The sequence below is a fragment of the Crinia signifera genome, chromosome 3 (genome assembly GCF_055691185.1).
Source record: "Crinia signifera chromosome 3, ASM5569118v1, whole genome shotgun sequence".
NCBI lineage: Eukaryota > Metazoa > Chordata > Amphibia > Anura > Myobatrachidae > Crinia > Crinia signifera.
Genome location: NC_139219.1, coordinates 309,934,211 through 309,953,980, shown reverse-complemented (window position 1 = coordinate 309,953,980; position 19,770 = coordinate 309,934,211). Strand labels below are relative to the sequence as shown.

The following is a 19,770-nucleotide window of genomic DNA, read 5'->3' as shown; positions in this document are numbered from 1 at the left end:
TCCCGGAACCAAACAGTCCAGGGATGGATCCAATGATACCATCTAGGCTTTGTAATTTTCTGGATCTAAAAATACCTTTTTGTTGAGTGTTAGCCTGTCCTGTGTACGGGTCTTGAGTTCTGCTCTGGTGAGAAGTAACAATATCTACTAATAAGGAAGCGTAAAACAAAGAAACACTACTATTTACACAATGACCGAATTCTGCCATGTTCCATTTAGACAAGTTGAGGACTACTGGCACATGTATATATTTTACATTGTTTATGAGGGAACCCGGAATGGAAGTAGCCGTAAGTCCACTCATGGGCCCTTCACTGGTTTGTGGGCATGCAATTGGCATAGCAGATGGAAATATTTTTGCCTTGGTTGTGGCGATTGTTGGGTTAGGGGCTACCTTTCGGGAAACATTAAGCGTGATGCTTCCAGGGACATAAGTTCTTTGCACAGTGGGTGGACTTCCATATGTAGGAATGGGAATAATGAAACCATATGTCCAGGTTCCTGTGTCTGTGAGCTTTGCATGGCTAAGCAATAAGGATCCATTTGGAAAAACGTGTACTCTACCGCGGTACTGTGGCGAGTTTCCTGCGCTTCCATTATCCCAGGCTTTCAATCCTTTATGCTTTGGGCCCCACCAGGATACTTGTTCTCCCGTGGTGCCTTGTACGGACACTGGAATGAGGATGGATTCTCCCTCTTTGCAATGGATCGGGTTGGCTTCCACTCTGATTGAAATATTAATTTCACTGGTACCCTGGAGTTGGAGGCTCAACAATAACGACAGGATCAGACTTGGGATTCTCATTTTCCTGTAAAATAATAAAAAAAACAATTATGAGGGGAGAAGAAAGATGAAATTGTATGAGGAGAGGAAATGTGAATTATTCAGTCGGTCCATCTCCTTTGTACAGTTTCATTTGATTGGCATGTACCCATTTGTCCTGCACTTTCTTTGTGTCTTTGATTCTGATTTTATACACTGAGGGACTTAGTCTATCCATTATTACAAATGGTCCTCTCCACTTCTTGCCCAGACAATGTTCTGTGGGGCGGAGTTCTAAAAGCATAACTTTTTCTCCCACTTCCCAACAATTCTCCTTTACCCCTTTGTCAAAACAGGCCTTAGCTTTTCTCTGCGCTTTCCCTAGGTGTTGTGCTGCAAACAGATGAACCTCTGTGAGTGCTCTTTCCAGTTTTGTAAGGTACTGGTCCATGGACAATCTATCAATAGTGGGGGTGTGCAGGTCTATCCAGAGATGCTCAGGCAGCCTCATTTGTCTTCCTGTCATTAACTCAAAGGGTGTTAATCTAGTAGCTGATGAGGGTGTGGCCCTTATCGCCATTGCAACTAGGGGTAATAAATTATCCCAATTCTTGCCATTTATGTCCACAAGCTTTCTTAACATTGTTTTGATATGTCTATTTGCTCGTTCTACCTGTCCTGAAGATTCTGGATGATACGAAATGTGGAAGCTTTGTTTTATTCCCAGCATCTTTAGGCAACTTTGCATCACATTACCTGTGAAATGTGAGCCCTGGTCTGATTCAACTGATGCTGGGAGACCCCACCGTGTGAAAATCTGCTCAACCAAGATTTTAGCTGTGCTCAAAGCAGTGTTATTTTTAGTAGGGAAAATTTCTACCCATTTTGAAAACAAGTCAGTCACAACCAACACATATTTGTTACTTTTAGTTGTGACCGGCAGAGGGCCCATGTAATCAATTTGCAATGCATTCCAGGGACCTTCCCTCCTCTGTATTCTCAAGGGAGCATTTATCTTTCTAGGCGCTGGGTTAACTTGAGCACATACCACACAGTTGTCACAGTATTGCTGTACATCTTTCCCCATGTCTGGCCACCAACCTACTGTTTTTAGTCTCTGGTTTGTTTTTTCTACACCCTGGTGTCCACCTGTAGGGAGGTCATGTACAAGATAAATCATTTCATGTCTGTACTCTTTTGGGACCACCCACGTTACATCTTCCCCATTGTGGATAAGGAGCTCCTTGTCCTTGGTTAATGTAAGGTTGTGTATGTATTTTGCCAATGTGTTTCCCTCTGTTAAATTCAATTCCTCATTTCTCAATTTTTTAATGATTTCCTTAATTTCAGGGTCCTGCCTTTGAATCTCTACAATGTCTGGTGCATTTACCATCTCTGGCCTTTTTGTTACTGCACATACAAGAGGGCACACAGTTGATTCTGTGCTTTCTTTTGGTATCTGCCATGGCTCCCCCTCTTGTGCCCCTTGTTTGGCTAACAGGTCAGACATTTCATTGTGCTCATGGTGTGGTGATGTGAGGGAATGTCCTTTGACTTTGCAAACCCAGGGGACATGTGCCAGGTTCTGTGCCAAAGACACTATGTACCTGAGGAGGTCTGCATATTTCAGAGGGCTTCCATCAGATGAGGTATACTGATGCGTATGCCAAAAGGGCAAAAATTCTGTAAGGGCATTACATACCCATGCTGAGTCAGAGTACAATGCAATCTCATTTTTGTGGTCTTTAAACAATTCAAGGGCATGTGCTATTGCTGCCAGCTCTGCATACTGTGCAGACTTCACATCGCAAGAGCGAGACACAGACTGTGGTGTGGTCTGAGGCTGCAGTATGTACAGACCAAAACCTGCATGGGGTGACCCTTCTATGTAAAAACATGAGCCGTCCGTAAATATCTGAGTGATGTGTTCAGGGGCTGTAGCCTCCTGTGACATTGCTCTAAAGAAATGTTTTGAATGGTCAGCTGGGGGTAATTCACATGTGTGTGGTACTCCCTGGTAAATGAGTCCATATGCACAAGCAGATGGGCTGGCAGTAGCTTTCACTGTAATGTCCCTATCCTGCAACAAAAGAGCCCAGTGAGCTAATCTGGCATTAGAAACATTTCCATCTTTGATCCTGTCTGTGAGGAGGAACCTTGTTGGTGTGTGAGTGGAATGTAAGATGATTGGGTTCAGGCCTATCATGTATGTGAACAATTTCACTGCCCAAAATGTGGCCAGAAGGTGTTTTTCACATACAGAGTATTTCAATTCCACAGGTGTTAGCAACTTTGATGCATAGGCTATTGGCCTCTGTTGTGCATGTATGTCCTGTGACAAGACTGCTGACATGGCTGTCTCTGTTGCTGCTGTTTCTATGTGAAAAGGTAACTGAGGGTTTGGATTTGCAAGAGCAGGTGCACTAGCTAGTGCTTCCTTTAAGGTTTCCACTGCCTTTGTGTGACTAGGGGTCCATTCCCATTTTACATCCTTTTTAAGGAGCGTGTAGAGAGGTGCAGATGCTTGTGCAAAGTTTGGAATAAAAGTCCTAGAGTAATTTACCAACCCCAGGAAGGATCTCAGTGTTGGGATGCTGACAGGAAGAGGGAGACGAAGGATGGTTTTTACCTTATCTGCCGATATTGCTCTCCCATCAGATGTGACATTGATCCCCAGAAAGGAAACAGAGTCGCACAAGAGTTGCGCTTTAGAAGGGTTACACTTCAAACCTGCGTCTTTGAGGATGCCGAGGAGTTCTCTCAGTAACCGGAGATGCTCTTCCTTTGTCTCTGTCACTAGCAAGAGGTCATCTACATACTGTAACAAATTCTTATGGGAAGAAAAGTCAGTTAAAACATCTCTCATGGCAGTGTGAAAGAAACTGGCACTATTATGGAACCCTTGGGGAAGACACGTAAACGTATATTGTTTTCCCAGAAATTTAAATGCATATTTGTACTGACACTTCTCAGATAGAGGCAGTGACCAATAACCATTTGAAATGTCTAAGACTGTGAACCATTTATGTTCTGGGCTTAACATTTTCAGGACGTCTGGCATTGATGCCACTGTAGGTGCGCAGCTATGAGTGAGGCCATTGAGCTTGCGGTAGTCAATTGTAAGACGCCAGGAACCATCCGGTTTCCTTACTGGCCATATTGGGGCATTGTTTGTAGATACACATGGCCTAATTACATGCTGCTCTAACAGAGAGTCAATTGTCTCTTGAATGAAGCATATAGCCTCTTGTGGGAAATTGTACTGCTTTTGTGGAGGAGGGTCAGGACCATTGACATCAATCAATCTGTTTACCTTTCCACAGTCATGTTTATGTTTAGCAAAGGCATCCTGAAATTCTTCAAGCAATGGCAAAAGTAAGTCTTTGTCAGGGTGATTAGCATTAGCCTCAAGTACATTGTATTTTGCATTGTTGGGTTTTACCTCTGCAATAACATGGAAATCTGGTATTATCACAATCTCAGGCATTGTGTTAGGAGGACTTTGCAGGAGTAAAAGATTAGTCAGATCCAATACACATCCATTAGGGATCATAAAATCAGACCCTAACAAATTAGTCTCATTAGGCAGTGAAGCTAATGCGAACGTGTGTATAACAGAAACATTTCCTATTTGTATTGGGAGCGGTTTTGACAATACTGTGTCTATCTTATTCCCAGCAAAGCTTTGAAGGTGAATTGTTTTGCCTGCTGACAGAGGTGAATGTTGTGGTTGGTCATCATGTAGGATAGATATTGCGGCACCTGTGTCTAGTAACATGGTATGTTGGTGACCCCTGAACATAACTGAGACTTGTGGGCGCCCACACCTATCTAAAGTGATTGGTGCAACTATCCTTGGGGCCACTGATAGTCAATTTTTATCTTTCTGTGGGTCAGCTTGCTGCATTTTATTTGCCTTTTCTAAAATGTCATATTTTTCCTTTATGGCCTGTAGCTGGTGTCTTAGCTCAGTGTAAGTGGGACCCTGGTATTTAAACTCTCCTGAGTCCTTAGCTCTGTCCCCAAAGTGTTGTGGGTAAGCCGTGTGTCGGTTCCAAGCACCATCATTTGAGTGACCTTGGTAACCTCTTCCTCCTCCTCTAAACATGGGTCTGCTTTTATACATTCCCCCTCTCCTTTGTGACCCTGTGTTCCATTGTGGATTAAAGGGAGTATTTACTTCTCCTGGAATTTGGGGCCCTTCAACTACCACAGGTCTGTTCTCTGGCTGTACTGCTGCAACTTTTTTTACAAAACATTTTTCATTCTTCTCTGCCATTTTGCGTTGTTTACTGGCCTGAACTGCTTGAAAGGACCGCTGCATTAACCCCATTATTTTATCATAGCTATGCTTTGTGGTGTCTATCAAGTGCTCACATTTAGCTTTAATTGTTGGATGTGAGTTATGCACCAACAAATTTTTAAAATCTTTGCTGTTCTTATTGTTGTTTTTGCTGTTTCCAGCACTATATGCTGCCCATAACCTATTTGCATTATTAATGGGTTCTCCTCAATTTGCTGTTTTATTTCATATGCTACCATTGAGCCTGACACTGAAGGGTTTATTATCTTTTGAAGCTCCTCTATTGTTTCCTTATATGTACCCTTTCCTTCTTTAATTAAATCGGGCAGAGCACTCCAGGAAGCTAAGGGAATTGTTAATTGCAATACCTTAACTTGGTCAGTGATGTTTCTAATTCCTAGCATTTCACACCTCTGCTGGACATTAACTGCATGGGATGTGATGTGTTCGCCTGAATTCATTTTCCCAATCATATCTGCAACTCCCATGAGTGTTTTTATGGGTTGTGGGGGGTGGTCGGCCCTAGGGGCCCTGGAGTGAATAGCCTCCCCCTCGCTATTGAACCCCAGTAAGGTGTTCCTACTCTCGGTGAGGGGTGCTGGTTGTCTATAGGGCCTGTGCGTCTCTATTTCTGTCTGCTCTTCATCACTTTCTGCATCTATTAATATAGAGCACTCCCTGTTCCCTGCTGACTCTGCAAACTCTCCCATTGCTATGGGCAACCTAGGGGTATATTCAGTAGAATTCCCCTCTCCCCAGCAGTTCTCTCTCTCCTCATGATTTGGGTCCCATTGTTCCCTTTCATATGCATATACAGGACATGAGCCTGTAGCTGCAGCTCCTATTTTAGTGTTTGCAGCGATGTGTCCCTTTAAAACAGATACATCCTGTCTAAGCTGCATCTCCCTGTCCATACAAGGGGCATGGTCAACTACCTTTCCTTTCATGCACTCTGTAAGCTGATTCTGCATAACTTTATAAGCACTTATTATTTCATCTCTTTCTGTTGTAACCTCTGTTAGTGCTTTCCTACACTCGGTTGCTTCTCTTTGAGCAATTTTATGCTTTTGAATGACTTCATCCTGGGAGATTTTACCCATGTCATTAAGTGTTGTTAACGTTTTAAGTTGAACATTTAACTGCTCTATTTTTTCCTTGCTTTCTGTTTCTTTTAAATTAGATTCTTCCCTACATTTTTGGAGGGTTTCAGCTAAACTGCTTAGCTTGGTGTTCATAGCCATACATGCTGCATACAAGCCTGCAATGGCTAAACCTTTATGTTTCTTACTGCTTTTCTTTGATTTGATTTCATCATCAAACAATTCCTGGACATAGCTCCAGGGGTTTTCATTTAATTTTGCATCACAAGCAAAGTCTGTACACTTTTGCTTTGTGATGTATTTCACTACAAAACTGTCAATATTTGACATTGTAGCCATTTTAAAGTTTTATTCCCTTTCCTTTAAATGTATTCTATCGCTAAGAATTACAAATTGTTTATTTGGGAATAATATTTTCTACAATTTTACACTTGGTGTCCTCTCTTATCTGTTCGCTAGCCTGATAAGTTACTCTAACACCAGTGTTTTGATTTGTATATTTTAGGCCTTTTCAGATCTGTCTCATTTACAACCTATTCCACTGTGATCTTGTACATTTGGCAACAGGCATTTAGCCTTTTGTGTTGCTTCTAAAAATATTGTATCAGTTAAAATAGATACCGATCATTCCAATTGTGTCCCTTCGTGGTCGCCAATTGTAGAGTTTGGGGTCTCTGCTGTGTGTATATATATATATATATTATATCATATCATATGATATAGATTATATTATATATTGATGTGACACTTTATGTATTTAATATCTGCCTTTATATTATAATAGGCCTACAAGATAGGTTGACTTGTAACTAGAGGGGCAATATAATCACTAGTCAATCACACAGAGATGTACTTCACATAAACGTTTGGATACATATAAGTGTGATTGACCCACAGGGTAAATACTGCTATATCTACTGTCTGGGAGCTAAACCATTAAAATATACTTCACACATATATTTCATCCCAGCTCATTGACTATGTGAAAATTATGTTTACAAAATACAATTGTCAACCAACCTTGCAGTCCCTATACAATATAGTGCAAGATATACATATATAGATCTCTTATGAGATATTTATAGATCCCAACAAGAAAGTTCGAGACACGGAATGTCAGCTCTATTAAAATGATACTTTATTCTAGATACACAAATAATACAAGATAAGAAACACAATGATAATAAGTCCTATAATATTATACGCTTCCTTATTTATGGTACCTACATAACAAACAAAACACTTATACTAACCTACACAATACACATACTATACACTTGCAAGAATATTTGAGGGTAAATATGAATAACTACCTGACGTCTCAGGGTCTTTCCTTCTCAGCTGTCCCTCTGATCTGAACTACCAAAACCTCTATATCTCCCTTTTAACCCCAAATACGCAGAATGAAGTTCCCTGTTCTCATGACGTTATTGAATTTATGGATGCTAATGGTGACAGGGTCTCCTGCTTGTCTGGACGCTAGTGGTAATCTCCATTGCCTGTTTCTGGGCTCTCCCTGTGCATCAATCTATTTTACACTCCTGTTGTCAAAATACAATAGTGTCTTGTCTGTCCTGCAATGTAACATTCTCCAGAAAGAAAACCAGATAGCTGGAGTCTGACCCATAGTGTATACATTGCTTACTCCATTAATAAAACATGGGATTAATCCGTTTCATTTATACTGTATTAAGCATTTGGCCTTCTATCTATATTGATTACCCAATACACCGTCCTATACCCAATGATCCAAACTCTTGCCGCAAAGTACAATTAATCATGATTGAAAATACACATCATAAAACATAATTCAATTCAAAATATTTGTGCTGTTACTAGCATTTTCTGACTTATATCTGTTTGTGCAAAATTGTATATGGTAACACCAGCCCCTAACTGACATGTTACAGGTTGTGTTTTAAAAATGTCAGATTTAAGGGCTGGTTGGTTGCTACTCTTTCTCCGCCCACTTTACCTCTTTCCAAGGTTTACTACGTAGAAAAGGGGTGTCAGTAAATATGGTGACACCCAGTGTATATAAAAATGGGGCATGGCTTTGTATGTAAGGGGTGGGGCCTCATGCATAGCGGTGTGGCCTTGCCGGCTCCTACACAGTAACAGAAGCCAGGTGCTGCAGGTAATGTTAGAGTGCAGCTTCTGGTTCCTGTCAATGAGGAGGAGTCGGCACATTGGCGTCATCCTTCGGCGGAAGACACCCAGGTGCGGCCTGCACCCTTAGCACCCTTTTTATGACGCTACTATATATTGACCCCTTAAGTCTTTAACTAGATGGTGGAGTTGGCCCAGAGCAGTTAAGGGGGAAAGGGAAATAGGGGGCTCCCTTACCCACTGGAGGCTGGGAGACTTGCACAGAGATGCATGGAGGATGATTATGGCCGCATTGTGTGAGCAGAACTCCGCCTATATCCATGCCACTGTGGACATGCCGTAGCCATTATCACTATCAGTGAGCACACGCACCATCCCTATTACTGGGGCAAGAGATCCCAATACACAACCTCAGGTACTTGAGGATAAATTAACTAAATCTTCTTAAAATGAAAAGAGGTGATGTTGCCCATAGCAACCAAGCTAATTCTGCCTATCATTTTCTGGGATGCAATAGAGAAATGATTTACAGCATCTGATTGGTTGCTATGGGCAACATGATCTCTTCATTTTTAGAACCTTCAGTAAATTTGGCCCTTACCCTACTTGCATACTCCGTGTTGCCACCCAATCCTCCCCATTCTTCCTATGACTCAGAGTCAGGCGCAGTTGCCCATTATTGCGCCTCTCGGCCAAGCAGCGTGCATGGAGCGGCCAATCACATGACCCATCCGCAGAACTCTCAGCGGTGACACTTTGCATTAGTCCCCGGATGTTTGGTGGGAGTCTCCCCGCTGATGGCAATAGTTCCAGGTAGAGGACTGCTGCTCTTGTACTCCATAAGCGGAGGGGAGTATTGCATTACACATGTGAGCATCCACTCTTATGCTGAGTACATTGATACCCAATCGCTTCATCATGAAGCATATGCAGTGGGATAATAAAATACAGGCGTAGACTGGGATCCGTCTGCTATCATCACTGCTATCCTGCTGTTTTCCCAGCTCCGGGCCCAGGTCATCACTAATCTTACAGGCAAAACTTTACCCTTTGGACCTTTTGCAATTTGCTCTGAACTTCTAAACACAATAACTCAGCTGGTTTTCCTGGCTATATAAATTCATGTCCACGGCAAGAGGCTCATTCTTCTCCCTCTGACAAAGAAGAGAAGCCAAGACTGGCAGAGAAGGAGTCCCGTTGCTCCTGAGAGCTGGAATAGCTCAACATGGGCAGTAGGACGCTATTGCTGCTCGTGCTGTTTGCCAGCAGTTGCACCTTTGCCCGTAAGTACCGGATGACTTTACCTCTGTAGAGGGAACAACCCCAGCCGTGCTTACCGCTGGTTACATGGTCACTTGGGAGGACTGACGGCACCTGCTGCCTTATGGCTGGGGGGACTGGAATAGTGTATTGATTCTCAGTAATATAGCGCCAGCATATTCAGCTGCACTGTACAATGGGCTAGAGATTGGCATGCAGTATTTAGTAGGGGGTATGCCATTGTATCTGGAATCGCCCCCTGTATGTATCTGTATATTGAGGCTTTGCAATTGGTAAATAACGTGTGAGCATCATCTGTGTGTGGATCAGATTTGTTTCCATTGAATCATGTTAAAAATATTTATACGTACCCCATACCTGTAGTTTTGTCTATATGTTACATTATCACATACAGGCGGAGCCATCCTCATCTAGCCATTTAAAAGGATTAAGTACTGTAAGTAATGGATTACTCTGCTAATCCCCTACTGTATTGTTCTATGTATTGTATTGCAGCTGAGAACAATAGGCCTTGGTGAGCCATGGCTCACCATAGCTATCCAGAGATGGCTATATGAGGATGGCTCCGTCTGTATTCCATATTGGATTATAAAAAAAACAAGTAGATTTGTACCAAAAAAACAGATCTCTCTCTCTCTCACTCTCTCTCTCTCTCTGTCTATCTATATATAAAAATATCTATATATCTATATATATATATATATATATATATATATATATATAGATATATAGATATAAAAAAAGATATATATATATATATATATATATTTACACACACACTCAAACACTCATTCTTTCTGCACTCTGTAAACTGCTGAATTTCTTCTTTGCAAATAATGAGGATGTTTACAGTTAAAATGTAAAGGTTCTGAATGGAATATCCTTAAAACCTACGACAAAGGTTCTGATATTGTCAATAATACATGGTATGGATGAGCAGTTTCTTTCTATAGTCAAATATTTTCTTTTTTTCAGCTCTTAGAGTGTACAATATCTCTAATAATAATAATAATAATAATAATAATAATAGTGGCAAAGTTTTGAACGTGTGCCTTAAAAAATCAGAGGAATATATTTTTATTGTTGCGCTTCCCAGTCTTGTGTTGGTGTTTACCACGTATACTGTGTATCTTGCATCAGGTGCTATAAATGCTGTGAGCGCCTGTTCATATGTAATCCAGCTATGGAGTGGATGGTGACTTATTTTATATATATATATATATATATATATATATATATATATATATATATATATATATATACAGTATGTTATACTATTGTCTGGACTGTGTTACTAATTGCCAACAATTTGATGGGGGCTTTTAAATGTTTGTGTAGACCCAACAACTGCCTGTAAAGTAGGCTGCACAGCAAATTTCTGGGTGTATACTGTATAACAATAGGGGGAAATTTGCTATTTCAGATTGGATGTTGCTGTGGGCAACCAATCAGATACTATATATATTATATTATATTGCCCATAGCAACATCGCATGTGAAATAGAAGTCCCATCTTAGTAAATTTCCTCCTAGGTTTTGGAAGTGATTTTTTTTTCACAATTCCGCTTGGAAAAAGTTTTCATTCTAACCAACTATTTTGCTTGTAGCTTGTTATCGTAGACCACGGTGTTCCTCTATTCATATAGAAACATTTCCCGTTATCATTAAGCAGAAAACCCTAATGTTATTCTAAGTCAGTGGATCTCAACAGTTCACGGTTTCCAGGTCACCCGGCAGGTGCACAGGTGTACTCATTATTCACTGACACATTTTAAAAGATCCACAGTTGGGGCTAATGACTTCACTTGTGATTCTGTGTGGGGACCCGGGAAACGTGAACTGTTGGAGGGCCCTGAAGACAGAGTTTGAGAACCACTGTTCCTGCACACAGCGCAGGTGTCTGTTCCTGCACACAGTCTGAGAGCGTTCTCATGATTTATCTTTTCTTTCTTCAGAGGAAGATGGGACCGAGAGCCAAAATGCGAGATGCTCCAGTAAGATTGATATTCTATTTGTATTCTATATAATGATTCTGTTTATGTGCTTTCTAATAACGATTGTGACTGTGCAGATTCAGTGGAATTGACCAATGATGGTTTAAAAACATTTTTTTCATAAAAAAAAGGTATCGATGAACCAATAGAGCAGGCTTGTCCAACCTGCAGCCCTCCAGCTGTTGTGAAACTACAAGTCCCATCATGCCTTGCCACAGTTCTGCTATTAGGTAATGGCAAGGCATACTGGGACCTGTAGTTTCACAACAGCTGGAGGGCCGCAGGTTGGACATGCCTGCAATAGAGGTTGACCAGTCCACGCAAGAAAAAATAAAATTAAACGAAACATCTCCCCTTTCTCTTGCGCTCTTGAGTCGTGAAAGTGTTAAAATCGCCGTGGTGATTTCCAGTGTTGCGACAGAAAGACAGAGAATTGCTATAGGTTTTTTTTTTTAGATTGGACTATGTTTTGTTACCTAACTACTGGCGAACAGGGTAAACAGCAGGCAGGAAAGCTGACTTCATACCTGTCATATCAGTATGGATAATTATTTATTGCAGATAATCTTTCCAGGGATCACGAAATGTGTACTGAGTGTTTAACCTTTGTATTGAAGGCCAGGGGCCGCTTATTGGAAATGATACATGTTGTTCTTTAGAGGACAAAGTATTAAATGTTGTTTTCAATTGACCGCAAGCAATAGCTGCGCAACAAAGATAACAGCGCCCTCTTGTGTCATTGTGATATATTGCAATGAAGCAAGAGGATTGAGAAATAATACTTTTAAGTGTGTATTCTAAACCAGTTTGCATGTTGATTTGTATTAGTTTGTTATTTTCTTTTACTCAATAATATAGAATTCAAATAAAAACCTTATTTTTTTTTTACACACTACAAAATAATATGTGTTTTCAGAAATCACCCATTCAGATAGAGACACAAGGATGTATTTTTTTCTTAATTATTTCATTAGAGATTTATTTACATAAAAATTGACTTGTATTCATAGAGCGCCAGCAGCCCTATACAGCTAATACGATTCGGTGTACCATAACTTCTATAACCTGAAGAAATGAAGGCTTGGGAATAGGGAATGGTTCTCAAACGTGGTCATCAGGATCCCAAACAGGTCACATTTTCCAGGCTGCCCAGCAGTTGCACAGGTGTACTGGCAGCCACAGGTGGAGCTAATTATTCATCTAGTGATTCTGTGAGGTGACCTGGAAAACATAGACTGTTTGGGGTTCTGAGTTCTGAGTTTGAATACTTGTGGAATATAGCTACAGAAGACCACCACTGAGCAAATATGTAAAATAAATATATACATTTATTGTAGATGGAAGAAGAAAATTAACAAAAAAACTAAGGAAAAAAATAGTGCCCTGTTAGGTGGAGGAATGTGTGCATTAATTCAGCTTTTTCAGAACAATTCAGGTTTGAGGGATATTTATGTTCGAGCTTTGGGGTCTATGTTCTAAAAGCCTTATAGAGAGATAAGCACCAGCCAATCAGCTCCTAACTGTCATGTTATGGGCTGTGCTTGAAAAATGAAAGCTGGTACTTTATTTCTGTCGACTTTACCTCTCTCCAATGCTTACTAAATAAACCGGATAATTAGTACCTCAGTCAATTTGTTTTATCCACCTGGACTCAAGCATGGATATTCTAAAAGCCTGGACTGTAATGGCGGAGTTTGAGAAAGTGCATTAACTTGTCCTTAACTTGTCTATCCTTATAAAGCAGGACACATGAATTCCACAGATTCTGAGGCTGGCTGACTTCAAGCCTAGATTTCACCTGGTTTCAATCAGCCACAGAACCTGTATTATTCTTAAATGTCCCAGTTTAAAGGGTAGTACAGCAGGGTTGCCGACTTTAGAAAGCTCCTCTTCGGGAGAAGCCCTGAGAGGACTTCGGGGGCGGGGCTTAAAGTGACATCATTAAGCCCCGCCCCCATGAAGAAAAGTCCCTCAATTTGACGATCTCCGCAGAGGTGGCAGGGCTAAACGACGCGAAGGGTCCCCCAGAATCCGGGAGGATTGCCCACCTTTCCGGGGGGCCGGGACGGTGATCCAATTTTCGGGACCCTCACGGCCATTCCGGGAGGGTAGGCAACCCTGCAGTACGGTAAACCTATTAATGACCCAATTTTAACTTACATTATAAAGGGATTCTTATACATCTGGTATAAAGAGAAGATAAAGTAAAATAAAAGTGTTCACATGTTTATATTTTTAGGAGATGCAACGAAATTCAAGCATTTAAAGAAATATGTCTACAGTTATGAGGCTGGTACGTCCAGCGGGGTGACAGGAACAGCCGATGCACAGAGTGGATCTACTTTTAACTGCAAGGTAAGTGGGGGCCAGGACACACGTAGTCGTAATACTGTAATAATATAATGGTGCATTGAGACCGGAATGAGAACGTGTGTGTTGCCATACAACAGGTGGAATTGGAAGTTCCGCAGCCATGTAATTTCATCATGAGGATTAGCCAGTGCACCCTGCGAGAGGTGTTTGGTGTAGACTCCGAGGGCAGATCGCTCTTTAAGAAGGCGAAGAATTCCGAAGATTTTGCCAATGCCATGTCAAGGTGAGTGGAGCTCCTGTGCTGGCAGCGAGAAGTTATGGCGGGCAGGAAACACAAGGTTTTCCATCTACTAACCTCTGCATGATCAGAAATAATTCAGATGTGGAACTAAAAGTCTCAGCATGCCTTGACACAGGGTCAGCTTTTAGATATCATTGTGCCAACAACAGCACACCAAGGACTGGGCAGCCTTATGCCCATTTATATATAGGTATCACATACATGGGTTGGGATCATTGTCTGGACCACAGGAAGGTCGACACACTCAAAAGGTCGAAATGGGTTTAGGTCAACACAAGCATTATGTCGACACTGGCAAGGTCAACAGTCAAATGGTCGACATGGGGTTTTCAAGGTTTTTTGTCCCCGAATGTCGACACTGTCGACATTGAAACCGTATCAGTGCACTGTGACCCCTCGCATGCACGGTGCCTCGCTACACTCGTCACACTATTCTATTCTCCCTCCACGCCCTAGTGCCTTAATGGCTAACCTTGACACTCCAGATCTTGTTGAACTACACATCCCAGCATGCCCTGCATCAGTTTTGGTATGGCCAAATAGCAAAACTGTAGCAAGGCATGCTGGGATGTGTAGTTCAACAACAGCTGGAGTGTCAAGGTTAGCCATCAAAGCCCTAGTGGATGGTAGGGCATGAAATACTGTCCATCGGCACATCACAGCTCAAAAACAAGGGAAAAACTCTTTTGACTGTCGACGTTCCCCATGTCGACATAATGCTTGTGTCGACCTAATGATCCGGTCGACCTAAAGCTATGGTTTTTTTTTGAGTGTGTCGACTTAATGAATGTCGACCTTCCTGCGGTCGATCTACTGACGATTTACCATCTGAGTACAGAAAAGGGATTTGGATTAACCCCTTACAGGGTTGAGTATATACCCGCACAACCTTATTGAGAAAAAATAGCAAAAGAGACCCCCAAATTTATATCTATACTGAGGGGGGTGCTGTTCCCAACAGAAGTACAATATTTTGACAACGAAGAGGAAAAGGCTGTATAGGGGAACGCACTGAAAGTTAAAACGTAACTTTTATTGATTATATATTAAGAATGCCTTATATCATAGTATGGAGCGGCATATAAACAGCAAAAAATATTGGAAAAATTAAAAATACATACAAGTTACACACAAGATAAGTGATGAGACAAAAGATAAAGAAATAAGTGTTCTAAAATACACAGATGTTGGTTAGGGAGGAGAACTGCAATATAACGAAGATTGAGTCTCTATTAAGTTATAGCTCCTAGTCTTGTGTGTCTAAATGTTCTGAAAGAGATACCACTAGGAGTATGATATTCAATTTTATGGATACAGGATAGTTTTTAGTCTCAGTATTGAAAGTGATATTTGGCTCTTGTGATTAGTACATTATAATCCGTGGCACTATACATCGTCCCGTTGCATTGGGTATTCCTCTCTCACTGGTTCCTCAATGCCAACTGATCGATGTTGGTGTAGACTAGATTCTGCACACACTGTATAATATTATGTGGAAATACCACTAACACTGTGGATATGGGTGGTCCTTTCTCACAAGTTCAGCCGTGGCACTTGAACCGGTGTTTGATGTATGTTTAATACAGTAAATATATTTCTGGGGAATATTCGCAATGGGTTTTCCACTCTCATTGGTTCCCTATTTGCGGTATGGTTTCCAGGTTATCTTCATATTCACATAATAGTGTCTTTTAATGGGTTATATATTTATTCCCATGTTCCAATAATACACCTGGTTATTGCCACAATTGATGGTGAGACACAGAGATTGTCTCTACACAGTGTGTAATACCTCAAATGTAGGGTATTCTTTTGTATTTATTATTTTTGCATACCAATATTGATATATGGTCAGTTAAGAACTTTAACTGCCCTCATATGATCGGTCTATTTATTCACATAATAGGTATTCCACTCTCACTGGTTACCTATTTATAGTGTGATTTATTGGTTTACACTAGATGTATTTAATACTTTGGATTTTATTTACACTTCTCATTAATCCACATAATTGTTACTCCAAACAATTCAAACAGTATCCATAAGCAGTAATTGGTTATATAATACCAATAAATTGGGTTAGAACACCAGTGTTTCTTATTGCTGCAAATATCATATAAGAGCAATACAGTTATGAGCTTTGACTGCCCTCCTGTGGTCAGTTACCAAAATTGCAGTTATATCAATCTTGCAACAATACACTGTATTGCCTTTCTAATCCACTATCATATCTATCTCCCAGTCCTCTCTCTCTTGGTCTCCTGTTATACAATCATTATGTTAATCAAATCACAGCATTACATTGTGCTACAAGGAGTCCTCCCTAACCTAACTGTACCAACGCAGCGTTTCGCTGTTTAAGCTTTTTCAAGGCCAACCAGATAGCCTCACCTTGACTCTACTTATTCATTTCACCCAGCCAATCATTCAGCCGTGTTTAGATCATGTGGCCGATTCGGCCAATCAAAGAACGCTCACATTGAGGGATTATGATCTACCGCACCTGTGTCTGTTCATTAGGGACGCCCCCACGTGATCAGCGTCCTACGTCACGTGATCGGCATCCTATATCATCTCGGCTTCATGCCGTATCACGTGATCCGCATATCGCGTCACGTGATCGGCACTATATATAAATATATAACCCATTAAAAGACACTATTATGTGAATATGAAGATAACCTGGAAACCATACCGCAAATAGGGAACCAATGAGAGTGGAAAACCCATTGCGAATATTCCCCAGAAATATATTTACTGTATTAAACATACATCAAACACCGGTTCAAGTGCCACGGCTGAACTTGTGAGAAAGGACCACCCATATCCACAGTGTGAGTGGTATTTCCACATAATATTATACAGTGTGTGCAGAATCTAGTCTACACCAACATCGATCAGTTGGCATTGAGGAACCAGTGAGAGAGGAATACCCAATGCAACGGGACGATGTATGGTACCACGGATTATAATGTACTAATCACAAGAGCCATATATCACTTTCAATACTGAGAATAATAAAAAAACTATCCTGTATCCATAAAATTGAATATCATACTCCTAGTGGTATCTCTTTCAGAACATTTAGACACACAAGACTAGGAGCTATAACTTAATACAGACTCAATCATCGTTATATTGCAGTTCTCCTCCCTAACCAACATCTGTGTATTTTAGAACACTTATTTCTTTATCTTTTTGTCTTATCACTTATCTTGTGTGTAACTTGTATGTATTTTTAATTTTTCCAATATTTTTTGCTGTTTATATGCCGCTCCATACTATGATATAAGGCATTCTTAATATATAATCAATAAAAGTTATGTTTTAGCTGAGTACAGAAAAGGGATCTGAGCATTTTCTGATTTGTAGTTCCACAGCGCTACGCTGCCCCGCATGAGCCTAAATCTGCTTCATACTGCACACTGTTAATGATGATCCATGTGGTTCTCCAGGTATGACGTGAGCTTCAGTGTTACTGAAGGAAAGGGGGTCATTTTATACCCACACAATGAGGAGCCTGTGAACGTATTAAACATGAAGAGAGGCATTATTTCATCGCTGCTAGTACCTGATGAGACCAAGGACACCAGTAACATGGTAAGTATATACAATGTGATGTACAGTAATACTGTATTGCTATTTCTTGTGTGACAGGTTTGCTGGTGCTTTATCTAGTACAGGGCTTTTCAACCACTGTGCCGTGGCACACTAATGTGCCTTGAGCTGTTCTCAAGTGTGCCCCCAGATCTAGAGATGCCCAAACCAGTTTACAGCCACCACCAGTTCCACTGTTATTTACTGGTCTCTTCTTTTCATGTAAAGGGCCAATGTATTTTATTTTTATTACCAGTGGGGACCAGTGTGATTGTATTTAAATGGCCAACAGGTTTGTTTTTTTTCCCTATGGGGGCCAATGTGGTTTGCCCTGTGGGGATCTCATGGTGTGCCTTGGCAATTTTAAAATCTTATTTAGTGTGCCGCAAGGTAAAAAGGTTGAAGATCACCGATCTAGCGTATTGTGGAGCTCGACACGTATTTCTTCTACGCACGTTTATATTACGCCCAGAGTCTTTGGGCTGTAGAACGTTTCTTAACTTTCTTTTTATTTTATGTTTTGCAGGATACTGTGTATGGGAAATGCTCCAACCAAATCAGTGTTACAGATAGGAAAGGAGCCGCGGCTACTGAAATTACAATTAATAGAAATCTGAAGACATGTGATCGGTTCACCCCATTAAGGGACTATGTTAGCCCCATTGCTCTGTTTAAAGGAATGGTAAGTACATTAGGATATCAGTGGCGTAACTAGATATTAGGCCCCATAGCAAATGTTTGTAAGGGCCTCTATGTACCACCCAATGGTGAAAAATGTATATACAGTACAGTAGCATATGTAACTGTGACAGGGAAGGTGGCCCCTCTCCGCTCTGGGCCCCATAGCAGCTGCACCCCCTGTACCTATGGTAGCTACACCTCTGTATATAACACATGTAACTGTGACAGGGAAGGTGGCCCCTCTCAGCTCTGGGCCCCATAACAGCTGCACTACCTGCACCTATGGTAGCTACACCTCTGTATATAACACATGTAACTGTGACAGGGAAGGTGGCCCCTCTCAGCTCTGGGCCCCATAGCAGCTGCATCCCCTGTACCTATGGTAGCTACACCTCTGTATATAACACATGTAACTGTGACAGGGAAGGTGGCCCCTCTCCGCTCTGGTCCCCATAGCAGCTGCACTCCCTGCACCTATGGTAGCTACACCCCTGTATATAACACATGTAACTGTGACAGGGAAGGTGGCCTCTCTCAGCTCTGGACCCCATAGCAGCTGCACTCCCTGCACCTATGGTAGCTACTCCCCTGTATATAACACATGTAACTGTGACAGGGAAGGTGGCCCCTCTCAGCTCTGGGCCCCATAGCAGCTGCACTCCCTGCACCTATGGTAGCTACACCCCTGTATATAACACATGTAACTGTGACAGGGAAGGTGGCCCCTCTCAGCTCTGGGCCCCATAGCAGCTGCACTCCCTGCACCTATGGTAGCTACACCCCTGTATATAACACATGTAACTGTGACAGGGAAGGTGGCCCTCTAAGCACTGGGCCCCATAGCAGCTGCACTCCCTGCACCTATAGTAGTTACACCCCTGTATATAACACATGTAACTGTGACAGGGAAGGTGGCCCCTCTCAGCTCTTGGCCCCATAGCAGCAGCACTCCCTGCACCTATGGTAGCTACACCCTGTATAAAACACATGTAACTGTGTCAGGGAAGGTGGCCCTCTAAGCACTGGGCCCCATAGCAGCTGCACTCCCTGCACCTATAGTAGTTACACCCCTGTATATAACACATGTAACTGTGACAGGGAAGGTGGCCCCTCTCAGCTCTTGGCCCCATAGCAGCAGCACTCCCTGCACCTTTGGTAGCTACACCCTGTATAAAACACATGTAACTGTGTCAGGGAAGGTGGCCCCTCTCAGCTCTGGTCCCATAGCAGCTGCACCCCCTGCACCTATGGTAGTTACACCCCTGTATATAACACATGTAACTGTCACAGGGAAGGTGGCCCCTCTCCGCTCTGGTCCCCATAGCAGC

General features: G+C 41.7%; 2 protein-coding genes across 2 annotated transcripts in view; one reads left to right on the top strand and one right to left on the bottom strand.

Moving 5' to 3' along the window:
* Positions 1–881: 881 nt before the first annotated feature.
* Positions 882–4,250, bottom strand: LOC146063028 (protein NYNRIN-like). Its single transcript, XM_083175038.1, has one exon. The coding sequence runs from the start codon at positions 4,248–4,250 to the stop codon at positions 882–884; it is 3,369 nt and encodes a 1,122-aa protein (XP_083031164.1).
* A 5,172-nt stretch (positions 4,251–9,422) lies between these two features.
* APOB (apolipoprotein B) overlaps positions 9,423–19,770 on the top strand; it is a 38,968-nt gene continuing 28,620 nt past the window's right edge. The window contains exons 1-6 of the mRNA XM_083178610.1: positions 9,423–9,558; positions 11,512–11,550; positions 13,790–13,905; positions 14,001–14,146; positions 17,620–17,764; positions 18,288–18,443. Of these exons, the coding sequence (XP_083034736.1) occupies positions 9,501–9,558; positions 11,512–11,550; positions 13,790–13,905; positions 14,001–14,146; positions 17,620–17,764; positions 18,288–18,443 (660 nt within the window). The 5' untranslated portion in view covers positions 9,423–9,500. The remainder of the gene's footprint in view (positions 9,559–11,511; positions 11,551–13,789; positions 13,906–14,000; positions 14,147–17,619; positions 17,765–18,287; positions 18,444–19,770) is intronic.